This window comes from Pygocentrus nattereri, chromosome 29 (assembly GCF_015220715.1).
Source record: "Pygocentrus nattereri isolate fPygNat1 chromosome 29, fPygNat1.pri, whole genome shotgun sequence".
Lineage (NCBI taxonomy): Eukaryota > Metazoa > Chordata > Actinopteri > Characiformes > Serrasalmidae > Pygocentrus > Pygocentrus nattereri.
In genome coordinates, this window is record NC_051239.1 from 1969092 (window position 1) to 1985811 (window position 16720).

Below are 16720 nucleotides of genomic sequence, written 5' to 3' on the forward strand. Positions count from 1 at the left end.
TGGGGAAATTAGAGGCGTCATTTGGAAAACATCATGCTAAAACAGAGAGAGAGAGAGAGAGAGGAAGGAAGGGAGAGAGAGAAGAGAGAGAGAGAAGAGAGATGGAGAGAGGGAGAGAGAGAGAGAGCGCGAAAGAGAGAGAGAGCGAAAGAGAGAGAGAGATGGAGAGAGAGATGGAGAGCGAGAGAGAGCGAGAGAGAGAGAGAGAGAGAGAGAGAGAGAGAGACAGAGACAGAGAGATGGAGAGAGAGAGCGAGAGAGAGAGAGAGAGAGAGAGAGAGAGAGAGAGCGAGAGAGAGAGAGAGACAGAGACAGACAGAGAGAGAGAGAGAGAGAGAGAGAGAGAGAGGGAGAGAGACAGAGAGAGAGAGAGAGAGAGAGAGAGAGAGAGAGAGAGAGAGAGCGAGAGAGAGAGAGAGAGCGAAAGAGAGAGAGAGAGCGAAAGAGAGAGAGAGATGGAGAGAGATTTTATCTACAGGCTAATGTAGCTAACAAGCAGGAACGGTAAGCAATTAGCATCGTGCTAACAGCATGTAGGCCTGATTTCCAGCTTTGCTAATTTACTTTAGCCCAACCAGGTCAGAAACCACAGGATCCATCAGAGACACTGAACGCCTCCACCCGGTCTGAGGGGAGCGTGGGGTCGCTGAACGCCTCCACCCGGTCTGAGGGGAGCGTGGGGTCGCTGAACGCCTCCACCCGGTCTGAGGGGAGCGTGGGGTCGCTGAACGCCTCCACCCGGTCTGAGGGGAGCGTGGGGTCACTGAACGCCTCCACCCGGTCTGAGGGGAGCGTGGGGTCGCTGAACGCCTCCACCCGGTCTGAGGGGAGCGTGCGGTCGCTGAACGCCTCCACCCGGTCTGAGGGGAGCGTGGGGTCGCTGAACGCCTCCACCCGGTCTGAGGGGAGCGTGGGGTCACTTAACGCCTCCACCCGGTCTGAGGGGAGCGTGGGGTCACTTAACGCCTCCACCCGGTCTGAGGGGAGCGTGGGGTCACTTAACGCCTCCACCCGGTCTGAGGGGAGCGTGGGGTCACTTAACGCCTCCACCCGGTCTGAGGGGAGCGTGGGGTCGCTGAACGCCTCCACCTGGTCTGAGGGGAGCGTGGGGTCGCTGAACGCCTCCACCCGGTCTGAGGGGAGCGTGGGGACGCTGAACGCCAAATTACACGTATTCAATGGCTGTTGAGTAAAGGGAATGGCTTTATCTAGAACCCTGAACACTCAAAAGAACCACTTCCTGCTTAAATGGTTCTTTGTATTGTGAACTTGTTCTTCAGACGGATGGAGAACGTGCTGAACACGGTTCTACGCAGCACTGCAGCTGTTATGATGCCAAGCCTATAAAAACGGCTGCTGCATAGAACCATTTGCAAAAAAGGTTCTATATATAGAAACCACACATTCTCCATCAATCTGAAGAACCATTTACCAGGCAAAGGAGCATTTAAGCATGCAAACTGGTTCTACGTAGAACCATTGCTTAAAGAACCTTTAAGAGCAGCTTTTTTTTGCTGAAACTATTTCTTTAAAAAGACAGAAAGGGGGAACGTTTATTATTTCTAATATTATTATTATTTGTTTTTTTTGTTTTTTTTTTTTAAGTTTGTGAAATTCGCAAGCGCAACAGTGAGAAAGAGGCAATTACTTCGCACGGTTCACCGCCGCGTGTCCTCGTGAGGAGAAGTCCAAGCTCCCTGTGAGCACGGGGCGTTTCTTCATCGCAGCACCGGTTCAGATGTTCACTTTGTCTGAGAAGCACTGATCATCACTGATGGGGCATCACTGATCATTTATATATAAACCAACTGAACCGAACTAAAATATCTTTGGTGATGCCGTAGAAAAGGCCTGGAGGGGTCGCGTCAGGAGGAGAAAGGCAATGACGGTGACTCCGCGGATCGGCGTGGGGGGGTGGGGGTCGGTGGAGGGTGCTGAACGACGACAAAGATCAAAGGCAATAAAAGAGGAAAGAACACAGACGGTAAAATAATAGACATCCCGATCGGCGCCGTGTTCACTTTCATCTTACAATTAACCGTCAGCCGCTTGTAATGGTAATTAGGCCCACGGCTAATAGCATTGATTACACAGGCACTATGACCAAATGTCCTCCTCTCTAATGACCGCAGCAGGACACACCACCACCCTCCAATAACGGCGGAACAAACCAAACCAGAGAAAAACGACAGAGAAACAGCGATGAAGTGAACTACGAAGCTGCCAAAAACCCCAGGGAATACTCCGCGGCCTGTGGGAGCCAAAGGCCAGCTTCACTTATTTACTTACTTATTTATTTAAATCGGGCACGTTTGGCAAACCCGTGCTAAATGCTTAGTGGCCTAAATTCTAATCGGTCAAACAGCAGAAAGGCCACGTCGCCTCCTTTCAGCACGAGCAGGTCTCAGCAGAGATGGGCGAGCGGAAGGACCTCGCGTTTGGAAAAAACTTCCAAATCTTCCAATGAAAATACTTGCGGCTGGTTACGACAGGGTCAGGCTGCCCATACGCGAAGTCAGGCACCTCACAGCTGACGAACTCGAGGCAGCGGCTTTAAAGGAGGAAGAAAAACTGAAAGTGAGGTAAGCCAAAAAAAATAAGGACTACACGGCGTTTCCCTTCGCGCCCTGCTGACACGAATATCTGGGCTTTGCTTGTCAAATAGGAAGCACTACCCATAACCCCCCCCCCCCCCCAAAAAAAAAGCAGGTCAGCCAATCAGAAGCAGCGCTCCGAGTTTCGCCTGGCCGTTTCCTGTCGGACCGGACGGACCGGTTTGCAAAGTGGTCAGTCCTGTCTTGGCTGTGTGGAACATCCAGCTTTAGAGAAGCTCAAACGCATTAAAACGTGCGCAAAAAAACACAAACACACGAATAAATTAACCAGATCACTCGAAGGAAAGGCTCGCGCCAAGCGCTAACGTGGCCTGTGTGGTGAATGGAACCCGGCGGCCTGGAATTAGCGTAATGCTAACGGGCGGCTGTGGAGTTCCATTCACCGTCCGTGTGACGTGCGAGTCGGTCACGCGTGTTTACGTGTGGTTCTTTCGTTTGCTTGTTTGTTTGTTTGACAGTACGGCCATGAGAGCGAGTCGCCACGGCAACCCCCCTCTATTTCCCTCCTGAAACACTGCGGCTGCGAACGCTTCGTCAGGCCACCGTCAGCGCTCGGCCTCGAACTGTTCCTTTAACCCTGCTGATGTCATCGCACTCCTGCCCAATATGCAAATTCCGGCATGACCACACCGTTCACTCTCTCTCCGTCTTGTTTTCGTGTCCATGTCCCTCCGTGTTGCCCCCCTGACCCCTCCGCCCCCAGACCCCCTCCCCACCTCGCTCGCCCCTCACAGGCGGCAGAGGCAGAACAGTGTTGGGATGAAGACCCCGAACGCCACCAGGATGGGGAACATCAGGCTGCTGTTGTCGGCGGCGTATGGGTTCGGCGTTCGCGGGCCGGAGCGGACGGGGTTTTTCCGAGAGGTGGAGGTGCTCTTCTTCACCCCGTCCTCTCCGACCTCCACCTCCTCCTCCTCTTCCTCATCCTCCTCTCGCTTCTCCAGCCCGGGGTGCGGCTGCAGCTTAGGCACGTCTGAGAGAAGAGCAGCAGAAAATGAGCGATAAAAAAGAGCAGCATGGAGAGGACTCGGAGACCTCGGAACTAAAACGGAAAGTGTTCTACAAAGAACGCTGTAATTATTATTATTACTATTATTATTGAAAATGAAGGAAGAGAAACACAGACCAAAAACACAAAGGGCAGTGCAGGAGCGAGTGTGGTTAGATTTGGGCTGACCAAGCAGAATTCCCTGTTTGGTCAGATAACTTTAAGCTTAGTTCAAACTAACCCCGGATTTAGCCTCTCATAACTGCGGACATAATTTGCCCTGCGATGGACTGGCGGCCTGTCCAGGGTGTATCCTGCCTTCCGCCCAATGACTGCTGGGATAGGCTCCAGCACCCCCCCGCGGAGAAGCGGTTCAGAAAATGGACGGATGGATAACTGCGGATCACTTTTTGACAGGATGAATCACCATGGCAACCTATGCTGCACTCCTAACCTGCTCCATGGCTGGCTGAGATCTGGATTATGGATCACGGCTGAGCGCTTGACCATTATGGGTAGTCTTCTGACCAGTCACTAGACGGAGCTTCTGAGCAAAAGGATCGGAGCTTCTGACCAATCATTGGGTGGAGTTTCTGATGGAGATGGACCCCTTTGGTCATTTTTGGGTCATTTTTAATTTATCATTTATACTTATCAAGACCGCATCAAAACATCTATCAGATGAGATGATCCATTTCTGTCAATAAATTAGAAAATTTCTGTTTTTTTTTTTTAAATCGTGTTAAACCAGTGAGTGTATACATCACACATATCATATATACAGTCAGAAATTCCAGCTCCTCACGGATTCTGTCATGGGACATGGAACGCTGCAGCTGGGCTCCTAAAATGAATGGGTCAAACTAGGAAAATGTCTTTGTGTGTAAGTTTATCATGGTTATCACTGACAGCCCTGATAATAATGATAATAATAATAATAATAAATAAATGAATACATAAATACAGATAATAATAACAACAATAATGACAATAATAATAATAACCCCACCCACCTTCTGGCTTCCCTTTCATCACATACAGCGCACACACCTTGGGGTTGTCGTAGTAACCCTGCGTGGACACAGGAGAAGAGGGGGCGAGTTATTCCTGAACAGACAGGTACGTCCCGGAACAGAGGAATGCAAATCCACAGACAGACGTGTGGCTAGAAACTCACCGCTCAGCCTGTCCAGCGTGAACACACTGAGAACAGACTGGGACACTCAGGCGATCTTTAAAAGTGTAATCTGAGAAACGTCCACCGACCTCAGAGACGCAGGACACGAAGCGCACAGACGTTCAGCTTTTGGCCCTCAGTGAGTTTTCTTAACAAAAACACGCTGGAATTTATTTTTAATAGCTCAGAGAAACAAGTTGGGAAATTGTGTCGAAAGTGCAGGTTCTAAATGTTCAGCCCACACAGCATTAATGTTTGGACCCCAAGAACTGTTTGACTATTTTTTCCCGGTTAAACGAGGCGGGTAATCCTGTAAATAATCAGTTAAATAGAAGAATAATATCCGTGTAAACGTCTGTATCCGATTACATTCCCTATCGGAAAGTTTCAGTCCGTTCTGCTTGAGCGTCGCGTCACAGTGAGAGTTTATACCGTTCAACACGGCGGAGCAGAAACTGGTCTGCAGAGGAGACGAAGTTCATGCTCTGATCTTTAAAAGACGGCGGTGGGACGGACGTCCAGCTTATGCGTCTCAGAGCACGACGTCTTCCTCTCGGCCTTCTTTAATAAGGACATGTGAAGGACGTTTTCCTGAGTCTGACGTCATTTTAAAGCAGTTAGAAACACAATCACTGCTCACTGCTGCTCATCTCACTCTGACTGGACCTCACGGGATGGTCATTGTCATGGTAACGTCGACACTAAGCGGTTCTCTATGCATCATTTTGGATCTGATTACTTGTGAACATGCAAACGGGTTGTTGAGTAGAGTGAGAATAAACACAGATCAGAATGTGTTCAATCGGATGAGAGAAAATCTCTGCATGTACTAGCTGTACTAGCTTCTCCAGTGAAGCTGATTTAGTGGGATGTTTAGGGTTGTAGAGTTAATGACCGGCATCCAGGTCGTGTTTGACCATCTCCCCTCATGATGTTTGCCTCGACCCGTCTTTGCTTACAGACACTGAGCCTTTATATTCAATCATGATGCCCTCGCCCCCGGCTACCGCCCTCGCCCCCCGGCTACCGCCCTCGCCCTCGCCCCCCGGCTACCGCCCTCGCCCCCGGCTACCGCCCTCGCCCCCGGCTACCGCCCTCGCCCAACTTTTCACTCTTATTTTGCTCGCTCCCAATTTTTTTTAAAGAAAGTGTTGTGGGCAATAAATTCAAAATTTGTTTTTATTTACAAAATAAAAATACGCCAGCCAAAATATTAAGTAATTTCTTTGGACTTAAAGGTTCAAGAAAACGAACAAAATCAGATTCTTGTCTTTATTGCATTTTTTAAAAAATGTCCTACAAATGGAGCTTGTAGAAAAGGCGATATTTTATTATGATTTGAAAACGTTACACTGTTGCTGTTTTCGTTCATTTCTTACCTCTTCATACAGAATTGAGATAAAATGCAAACGTAATTTATTGTGTGATTACATTGAAACAGCCGAATGGCAGTAAAACACTCAACTACTAAGAGTTAATCTCACTGCTGGAACTTCTACGACATTATATTGTAGCACTGCAGGGTTGAAGTCTTACACAAGAATAACATTATATATATAAAGAGGCTACAAAACGTGCCACACTAATACAGACATAGACGTAAAGTCTAATGTGTTATGTGGACTCTTATATAACGTTTTATTACACATTTATATCATTTCAGCATGTATGACGACCAGAGTCACCGCAAAAGCTCAGACTAAACAGTAACCAGTCGCGACTCTTCTTGCTTAAAACGTTGCTGGATAATAATTTCTCTCAAACGTTAAACATTTTCCCCTCACGCCAAACGTAGATGATCAGCCGAGACGCGTTCGGCGTCTAAAGTTCGATTCTTTATATTTAGCGCTGGAGCTACAAGGCTAACGGGTACTACGCTCTAAAGTCTGGGACCACTTGCCTTTATAACACTCATTTACATAAAATAACAATTAATACAAGGTGGATTTAAACATTAGAGACTATTCATTAAACAGCATTTTAAATGCATCAGTGAGTATTTTAATAATTCCGTGAACTAGAACGATAAACGTAATTATACACGGTAATTATCTATTCACATTTCATCGGCTGTCAAATTTAATCTTATTTTATTAGAACGTCATTAATGATGTTCTGTGGCTTTTCAGAACCTTCTACAGCTCTGCTCATCATCTAACGTTCCTTCATTCGGATTACCAGCTTCCTGCTTCCTTCCAAAGAGGTGGTTTTATATCACCGAAAACACTGATTTCAAGCTTCTGCATGCAGGTGTGCATCTACAGAATCAGACCAAAGTGTGTTATCAAAGGTAGGAAACATCTCGAAAGGCTGAAATTTGTCTGCATTTTAGTCCATGTTTATAGAGAGCAGTGAGTCATACGGAGTCAGAAGCCACACAATCAGGTCTATTAGAGACACTGAACACCTCCACACACCAAGGCGAGTCTGTCAGCTAAGTGGGCATCTTTTTAACGCCGCTGGGCAGTTATTTCCAGGAGCATAAGACCAGACTCCTCTATTTAGACCGGGGAGACGCCAAAATGCTCAAAACTGAAGTTCAAATTTCTGTTTAAGAACATTTTTGAAATCATCTGTAAAATCTGACAAAAACCCTCATGAAACAGGTTGTATTATTTGAATCAATAATGCTCAAAAAACGTTTTTTTTTCAGGTTCTGGCTGCTGTGCTGGGTAAACCACCACCACAAATGTTAAGCGTAACATACTTACCACATTTTAACCACTTCACTCGGAACGCCTCTGTGCAGTTAGCACGATGCTAACTGGTGAAGTATGAGCTACAGCGGAACGACTGCAATCGGGGTTTATTATAACATATTTATAACAGTCAGATTCATTTTTTTTTTCTCACCTTTATAAACTCGATGGTCAGTTTGCCGTTGAAAGTGGACACTTCTCCCTGAACGCTCAGCTTTCCCCTCCGTATGGAGAACGGAACGATCTCATCGTGAGCCGTGCTGTGACCAACACGGTCAAAAATGTCCAGATCCTTCACCACGATGTGACCGTTCAAACGCACATCAAACACCTGAGAGAGAGAGAAACACTTTCGTCAAATACACCGGTCAGCCGTAACACTCTGACCACCTCCTCGTTTCTGTCCATCTTATCAGCTCCACTTACTGTATAGCTGCACTCTGTAGTTCTACAGTTACAGACTGTAGTCCATCTGTTTCTCTGATACTCTGTTACCCTGTTCTTCAGTGGGCAGGACCCCCATGGACCCTCACAGAGCAGGTACTATTTGGGTGGAGGGTCATTCTCAGTGCTGCAGTAACACTGATATGGTGGTGGTGTGCTAGTGTGTGTTGTGCTGGTCTGAGTGGATCAGACAGCAGTGCTGCTGGAGTTTTTAAACACCTCAGTGTCACTGCTGGACTGAGAACCAAAAACATGGACTAGAGGATGACCAACACAAACTGTGCAGCAGCAGATGAGCTGTCGTCTCTGACTTTACACCTACAAGGTGGACAGACAAGGTAGGAGTGTCTGATAGAGTGGACAGTGAGTGGACACAGTGTTTAAAACCCCAGAAGCACTGCTGTGTCTCTTCCACTCGCACCAGCAAAACACACCAACACACCACCAGACGGGCAGGGTCGCCTACAGAGCGGCGCTGGTAGCTGTTAATGAAGTGATGCTCTTTTATTAGAGGGTCTCATTTCAGAGGGAAGATCTCAACCACTGCCCTGTAGCTCAGGAACAAGGAGCAACACTCTAAAATGAGGGGTAGGGGTAGAAATAAATGGGACTGGGCCTAAATTTATGTCAACTTGTGTTCCTTCGGCCTGGTCTCATTTCATTTTTAACCCTACCCCCTGCAGGGACAGCAGAGGAGGGGAAAGTTCAGCTCCTCACTGCTGGGCTTTAGTTACATTCAGGGATCATACGCCTTCAAAGAGGGGGCAATTATTTATTATTGACCCCCACTGATTCTTCAGTGATATGAAGCTGAAGTCAGAGATTCTCCAGATTCATGTTATTATTCCCCTGTACCACCTTAAATAGTGCAGCAGTTACATTCTGGCGCTTCAGGCATCAGAACTGCTGGACTATTTAAGGTGGAATGGGGAAGTTACCCAGCTAGCTACCGAGTCGTTAGCAGGCTATTAGTGATTTTTATGCTTGTTATGAAGAAAAACGACCAGAATGCACTGAAACCACATTAAACTAAGACAAAACGGTGGTGATCGTGATTTATTAACAAAGAAAATTCTCACGTTTGTGGGTTTCTCTGGTCTCTTGTCTTCTGTCTCGCCCGTTTTTCTATTTTTCTCATATCGCTCTGCTTGGAGTCTCTGAAAAACCTCCATTTGGAGGGTCATGTAGCCTCAACACTTCACCCCAACCCTCTATGTCAAGGGCTCAGTGGTAGGGGAGAAGGGTGAAATGGGATTTGAGCCCCCTGACGTCCCCTTTTACCTACTGATAAAGGCATTTGTATCCTTTTATATGGTGGTATTATTATATACCGTCTGAATGTTTATATGGGAGCTGGTGTTTCTCTGCCATTTGGAGCTCTTTCCACTTAGAACGGCTGCAGTGTTTTCTGCTCGTCTCTCTGTAAGAGCTGAAAAGTGACAGTGTTCCTTTTAAAGCGCTCTCGTCTCGTCCTCAGCGCGGCTCCACCTGTCCATCACGCCGTCTGGGTTTGTTGCGAGAGGCGCATGAGGGAAAGTCTGTCACTACACCAGACGTCTGCATGAACGCTTTAATTTTTTACTAAAATAAATGTTTCCACTGTAGGTTTCGGCAGCAAGACTGCAGGTGTCTTCTAAAGGTCTCACCTTCTGCTGGGACTGGGCGAAATAAACCTCGGCGAACTTCATCACCAGGGCGTAGTCTCCCTCCTCTCGGATCGGCACCTCGTACCCAAACGTGTCCTCGTTGTATCGCTCCGTCTGGTACAGGACCTGATCCTCGGGACTGGACCGCAGGATCGGTAGACGCATGCCGTAGTCTGAGGCTACGTTGGGGAAAAAACAGTAAGAGATGGTCACTAAACAACAACTATACTGCGGTATAAAGCAGTAGAACAGTCGAGGAACGTGTGATCAGGAATAACATCAAGGCTGTGATGATCTACGGCGACCAAATCACAGCTGTGATGTTATTTTGCGACAACACACTCCCTCTCGGGTTCTACTGCTTAAATATCAAAGAAACAGCGTCATTAGTCCACCACCTAGTTAGGCTAGCAGTGTTCGCTAAAGGCTACCTACAGTGAAATACGCCAATAGCTGAGCGAAATGAGTGAAGTACGTCAATGTTGAGTGTAATACGCCAAATACGCCAATAGCTGAGTGAAAGACGCCAATAGCTGAGTGAAATATGTGAAAGACGCCAACACCTGAGCAAAAGACGCCAATAGCTGAGCGAAAGACGTGAAAAACGGCAACAGCTGAGCGAAAGACGCCAACAGCTGAGCGAAAGACGCCAACAGCTGAGCGAAAGATGTGAAAGACGCCAACAGCTGAGCGAAAGACGCCAACAGCTGAGCGAAAGACGCCAACAGCTGAGCGAAAGACGCCAACAGCTGAGCGAAAGACGCCAACAGCTGAGCGAAAGATGTGAAAGACGCCAACAGCTGAGCGAAAGACGCCAACAGCTGAGCGAAAGACGCCAACAGCTGAGCGAAAGATGTGAAAGACGCCAACAGCTGAGCGAAAGACGCCAACAGCTGAGCGAAAGACGCCAACAGCTGAGCGAAAGACGCCAACAGCTGAGCGAAAGACGCCAACAGCTGAGCGAAAGACGCCAACAGCTGAGCGAAAGACGCCAACAGCTGAGCGAAAGACGTGAAAGACGCCAACAGCTGAGCGAAAGACGCCAACAGCTGAGCGAAAGACGCCAACAGCTGAGCGAAAGACGCCAACAGCTGAGCGAAAGACGTGAAAAACGCCAACAGCTGAGCGAAAGACGTGAAAGACGCCAACAGCTGAGCGAAAGACGTGAAAGACGCCAACAGCTGAACGAAAGACGCCAACAGCTGAACGAAAGACGCCAACAGCTGAACGAAAGACGCCAACAGCTGAGCGAAAGACGTGAAAAACGGCAACAGCTGAGCAAAAGACGTGAAATACGCCAACAGCTGAGCGAAAGTCACAACAGCTGAGCGAAAGACGTGAAATACGCCAACAGCTGAGCGAAAGACGCCAACAGCTGAGCGAAAGACGCCAACAGCTGAGCGAAAGACGCCAACAGCTGAGCGAAAGACGTGAAAGACGCCAACAGCTGAGCGAAAGACGTGAAAGACGCCAACAGCTGAACGAAAGACGCCAACAGCTGAACGAAAGACGCCAACAGCTGAGCGAAAGACGTGAAAAACGGCAACAGCTGAGCAAAAGACGTGAAATACGCCAACAGCTGAGCGAAAGACACAACAGCTGAGCGAAAGACGTGAAATACGCCAACAGCTGAGCGAAAGACGCCAATAGCTGAGCGAAAGACGCCAACAGCTGAGCGAAAGATGTGAAAGACGCCAACAGCTGAGCGAAAGACGCCAACAGCTGAGCGAAAGATGTGAAAGACGCCAACAGCTGAACGAAAGACGCCAACAGCTGAGCGAAAGACGTGAAAGACGCCAACAGCTGAACGAAAGACGCCAACAGCTGAGCGAAAGACGTGAAAGACGCCAACAGCTGAACGAAAGACGCCAACAGCTGAGCGAAAGACGTGAAAGACGCCAACAGCTGAGCGAAAGACGCCAACAGCTGAGCGAAAGACGTGAAAGACGCCAACAGCTGAGCGAAAGACGTGAAAGACGCCAACAGCTGAGCGAAAGACGTGAAAGACGCCAACAGCTGAGCGAAAGACGTGAAAGACGCCAACAGCTGAGCGAAAGACGTGAAAGACGCCAACAGCTGAGCGAAAGACGTGAAAAACGCCAACAGCTGAGCGAAAGACGTGAAAGACGCCAACAGCTGAGCGAAAGACGTGAAAGACGCCAACAGCTGAGCGAAAGACGCCAACAGCTGAGCGAAAGACGTGAAAAACGGCAACAGCTGAGCGAAAGACGTGAAAAACGGCAACAGCTGAGCGAAAGACGCCAATAGCTGAGCAACGTATGAGAATATCTGAGTGAAATGGTCAACGTCTGAGTAAAACATGCCAATATCTGAGTGAAATAACAGTCAATCAAATTAAGTCAACAGCGTTAAAGCTGCCAGTGGCGGAGCCGAATATCCATTTGAGAACTGTAGACGGGCTGTGAGGGACTTAAACTCTAAATTAGCTGAAAGAACAGGCATAAAAGCCACTCACCAGCTAGGACACAAGCCCGTAAACCAAAGAGGAGGTAGCGTTAGCATATCCAGATCATTTGTTCCACTCTTTTTCTGAGGGTTTGTGTAGCTCCAGACCTTCCGTAAGGCTAACTGTACTCATATTGTGTAGTTTGACATCCCCCCCTTCTCATTTCATTCAGTATTAAACAGGACAGGCCTGACAAACCACAATAAAACTGCCATCTCTTAAATCAACCCTGCCAACATGGCGGAACGAGCCCATAATGCAGCGATGACTTCCAAGCCCAATTAGGACGCTGCCCACAGGACGCTGCCGGCTGGATATTTTTGGTTGGTGGACTATTCTCAGTCCAGCAGCAACACTGAGGTGTTTAAAAACTCCAGCAGCACTGCTGTCTGATCCACTCAGACCAGCACAACACACACTAACACCCCACCACCACATCAGTGTTACTGCAGTGTTGAGAATGACCCACCACCCAAGTAATACCTGCTCTGTGAGGGTCCATGGGGTCCTGAGCACTGAAGAACAGGGTAACAGAGTATCAGAGAAACAGATGGACTACAGTCTGTAACTGTAGAACTACAGAGAGCAGCTATACAGTAAGTGGAGCTGATAAAGTGGACAGTGAGCAGAGAAACAAGTTACAGGATGAATGGCGACGAGGACTCTGCATGACCGAGCACATTTCACTCATACTGAGCACCGTCAGCTCATAGGAAGTGAGAGTCACCAAACCTGAAGTTCCTTCCTGGCAGCTTGCATCTGCTCCACACTGCCGTCTACCAGCGGCTCACGGTCAACACAACTCCCTGCTCAACGGTTTCACGAGGATGTGGGATTCCTGGCCGCTTAAAACCTGCAGCATCTGACTGAACTGCCCGTTTCCACACTTCAGAAAATTCTGAGAAAACTGAAGCAGAAGTTTCTCTGCTGGGCAGACGATTTGAGCCCCAACGTGGAGCTGGTCCAATGGGAGAAGAGCCAAGGTACATTCCCACTGGGGGAAAAAAAGTGAGGTTTTCCACAAAACCTGGTTCAACCAAATTAGTGCAGCCACTCAGCACTGAACAACCCATGAGTAACGGGTTCACCTCTGACCTCTGCAGCTGGTCAATCTCACGAGCGCTCATATTTCGGTCCTAACCTGGTCGGTGAGGAACGCCGGCCTGATGCTGAACTAGCTTTTGCAGCTATGATCGGTATGAAGGCCTCTTTGCAATCAAAGGCTGCTTTACAATGAATGATGAACAGCATGTGGCCTCTGACTGTGGTAAAATCCCACGGAAGGTTCCGGCTTCAGGCTCTGCTGCCGCTGCCGTCACCGCCTATCCACTTCGCTGCGCGACACCAAACGTCCGTTGGGTTTAACCAAATGAAGAGCACTTTTACAGCTCTGTGGTTCCACATCCTGCTCCTAGAACGCCGCCGCTACGCAGAGCTTAGTGCGGTCCTGCTCAAACGAACTCACTTCAACTCAGCAGGGACTTCAATAGTGAAGTAGTGAAAACACGAAAAGGGGCCAGACTTTGTCAGTTCGATAAGCTAAACGTCAAACCGGCCGGGGGAGGAAAGGCCAGGGTCAGTTCTCACTGTATGGCCTCGGTTATCCGGGATAAAGAGACGTCACAGAGCAGGATTTCTCAGTTAGCCAGCTAACTTAAGCCTGACCAAGTCTGACCGACAGGAGAAGAAATAAAGAGCATTAATGTTGGATAAGCTTCACTCTTGACCCAAGTTATCCAGCTAACGGCGTAGTTCTCCAAGCAGGCTGTCTCAGCTGGCCAGCTAACATCAGAGCAGAGCTAAGAGACACGACCCTGGACAATGTTGGGTTCTGGCTCAAGTTATCCAGCTTACTGAGTACTCAAGAAAAGAAGGTTAGCCAGATAAGTGAAGGCCAAGCCTGTCCAGCAGAAGGAAAATCAGGGACTTTTCCAGGAGTCTGCTCTCACGTTCTGGCTGAAATGATCAGATTATTTTAGCCAGATAAGTTTATCCAACTGGGAAAAGCCCAGCGGAAATTATTACATCAGGTTAGGCTTCACCTGGACTGTCCAACGTCTCCGCCCGTCTCCTACTGGACAGGCCTGTCTTTGGGTTTAAGTTAGCCGGCTAACTGGTCGCTTAAAGAGGCTTCCTCAATGGTTCTTTAGTGAAGACGGTTCTATTTAGGAATGTGAGCTCTATACAGAACCATTATGTGCTTTGCGTGGTGAAACGGTTCTACAAATAGACAGAAAAGGTGTTGCGTGAGGTTCTTTATAGAACCTTTTTGAAAAAGCACAAAAAAGGGTTCTTCTATTGTTACAGGCTTGACACCAAACCAACAGCAGAACCCTTTTTGGTGCCATACAGAACCATTTTCAAAAAGGTTCTATGCATTGATGAAACCGGTGGCTCTTCAGGGGTTCTTCAGAAATGGAAACAGGTTCCATTGAATGTTCTGTATAGAACCACTAGCAATCTCAAAATCGCTCTTTTCATGGCGAAACGGTTCTTCAGATTGTTGTAGATGATTTACTCTAGAACCTTCAAGCTTGTGCCAACAGCAGAACCCTTTTGGTGCTATAAAGAACCAAAAGGATCACATACAGAGTCATATTCACCAATCTGGAGAACCGTTTCACCACACAAAGAACCAATGGTTCTAAGCAGAACCCTAGAGCCGTGTTTTTTAGAGCACGCTCACTCCTCGTGGGACGAGGCTGAAGGTGGCTTCCTACGGCCTGTTGGAATTTTCCCCGTTCCACCTTAAATGATGTACCTGCTGCCCCATTTAAGGTGGAACGGGAAAGGTCGGAGGACAAGAAGCCGACTTCAGCTCCGTCCTCACGGGGACAGCACGCTGCCAGCCACCACCCCCCCCCCCCGTCCCTGACCACACTCACCTTTGCCCACCTTCCCCTCCAGAGGGTCTTTCCTGTACTGAATGCCGTGCGTGTCCGTGTGCGCCTCGCCTCCGGCGTTCACCGCCCAGATCACCCGGTCCGCCAGGCTCGCCTCCCCGCCTTCAGAGCGACCCTGGCCGGCTAGCAGCGCCAGCACGGCCGCCACCATCCGGGCGGCCCACGGTGCCGTGACCCGCCTCATCCCCGCTCGCTCACACAGCCCGAAACGCTCACCTACAGGGGTTCTAGGGGGGGTTCTAAGGGGTTCTCTATCTAGCACTCTCTCCGAGCCTCTCTAACACGCACACATGCCCACATCAGACTCTTAGGAGAACGGGTTTCCGCGGGTCCAGCGGCGCGCAGCTCCGCGCAGGAGGGTCCACTGAAGGGGCACCGGCGCCGCGGGGCTCTGCGCCCACCTGGGCTGCTCCTGCTCGGCCTGCGCTCGGCTGAGAGCTGCTCGCACTTCCTCCTCCTGCCCGGTCACCAGCGCTGCCAGCGGGAGCGGAGCTGCGGTCCGCGCACGGCTCTCCGCCTGATCCGGAGCCGAACCTCTGCCTCCGGCCGCCTCCTCTGAAACACATGGGCCGCCGGCGGACGCCGAGCCGCCGATCAGCGCGTTCGCTCGTCTTTAGTCCCCGCGAGTCGCTCCGGACGCCTCGAGCTCCACGCCATTCACTCCGCTGACTGCGCGAAGTCGGCGCAGCTCGGACCGGACGCAACCGAACGTGCTGGGCCGGGGGGGGCGGGCGCAAGATGCGCGCTTCAGCCAATCAGGCGCTAGCACGGAACACAGCTCCGCTCGCCGATTGGCCGAGGCGATGAGCCAGCGAGAGGAAGCGAAGCACGTCCGTACGTAAATATTCTTTCCCTCTAATAATAATAATAATAATAATTTTAAATATATATATATGGTGTTTTCATTCCTTATTATCCACGTTTCAGCTTAACTTTCCATCAGCTTAAATGCAAAAGAAAAAATCTATTTTACCGTTAGACTTTTATTAATCAATTTACATTAAAAGTTTTTTTATTTTTTTGGTCATTCGTTGTTTTATTGTTTTAATAACTATATGAATAATTATTTAACTGCAATTGAAATATAAAAATGTCATTTAATTTTTAAAGAAAAAGAAAAAAAGAAACACGTATTCCGAGTAGCCCCGCCCCCTGCGCTGGGATTGGCTCGTTCTTCACGCTACAAGCGGTAGGGAGGCGCGGTCCTCGGAAGGCCAGCCAATCAGAGCAGAGAAGGTGTAAACTGGCATCCAATCGTGGCACGAGACGCGGAGGCCGGCAGCCAATCGGAGCGCGGGGAGCAGGAACGCGTGGTTGATGAAGGCGTTTGGTTTCAGCGCCTCGGAGTTTTGGCTGTGATGGTGGAGAAGCGAGGAGAACCGGTCTGGACTGGAATATTAACGCTGGGCTGCTAATATGACCGGGTCGCGCCTTAATTCTATGGAGACGTGGCCTCCAGCGCTGCCTGATGTTCTGTGGCACCGAGGCCTCCTCGTTCGCTCTGAACTCGCTCCTTCAGCAGATGTGAATGTGGTTTTTCCGGCTCCTTACAAGCTCAGCTTGAACGCTCCACCCAGACCTTCAGGTGTGAACAGTGGTGGTGATGGGAACCAGGCGTCGCCATGACTACAACACAGATACAGACACTTAATTTACCATCCAGAACCACCAGAGAACCTACACGAGTCTTCTGAGCTTATCTGGAATGTTGATGATGGAAAATAGTGGAAAATCTGGAATAATGAGTTTTCTTTGGGGACTATTTTGCCGCACAGCGCCCT

At 49.1% G+C, this 16720-nt stretch overlaps 1 protein-coding gene across 1 annotated transcript; it reads right to left on the reverse strand.

Annotated features, from left to right (window-relative positions):
• Positions 1-3329: 3329 nt before the first annotated feature.
• Positions 3330-15160, reverse strand: mlec (malectin). The gene is made up of 5 exons (XM_017683904.2): positions 14922-15160; positions 9570-9748; positions 7634-7810; positions 4617-4674; positions 3330-3588 (listed from the first exon to the last, which is right to left on the reverse strand). The coding sequence occupies exons 1-5, from the start codon at positions 15121-15123 to the stop codon at positions 3344-3346; spliced, it is 861 nt and encodes a 286-aa protein (XP_017539393.2). The 5' UTR covers positions 15124-15160; the 3' UTR covers positions 3330-3343.
• Positions 15161-16720: the final 1560 nt, after the last annotated feature.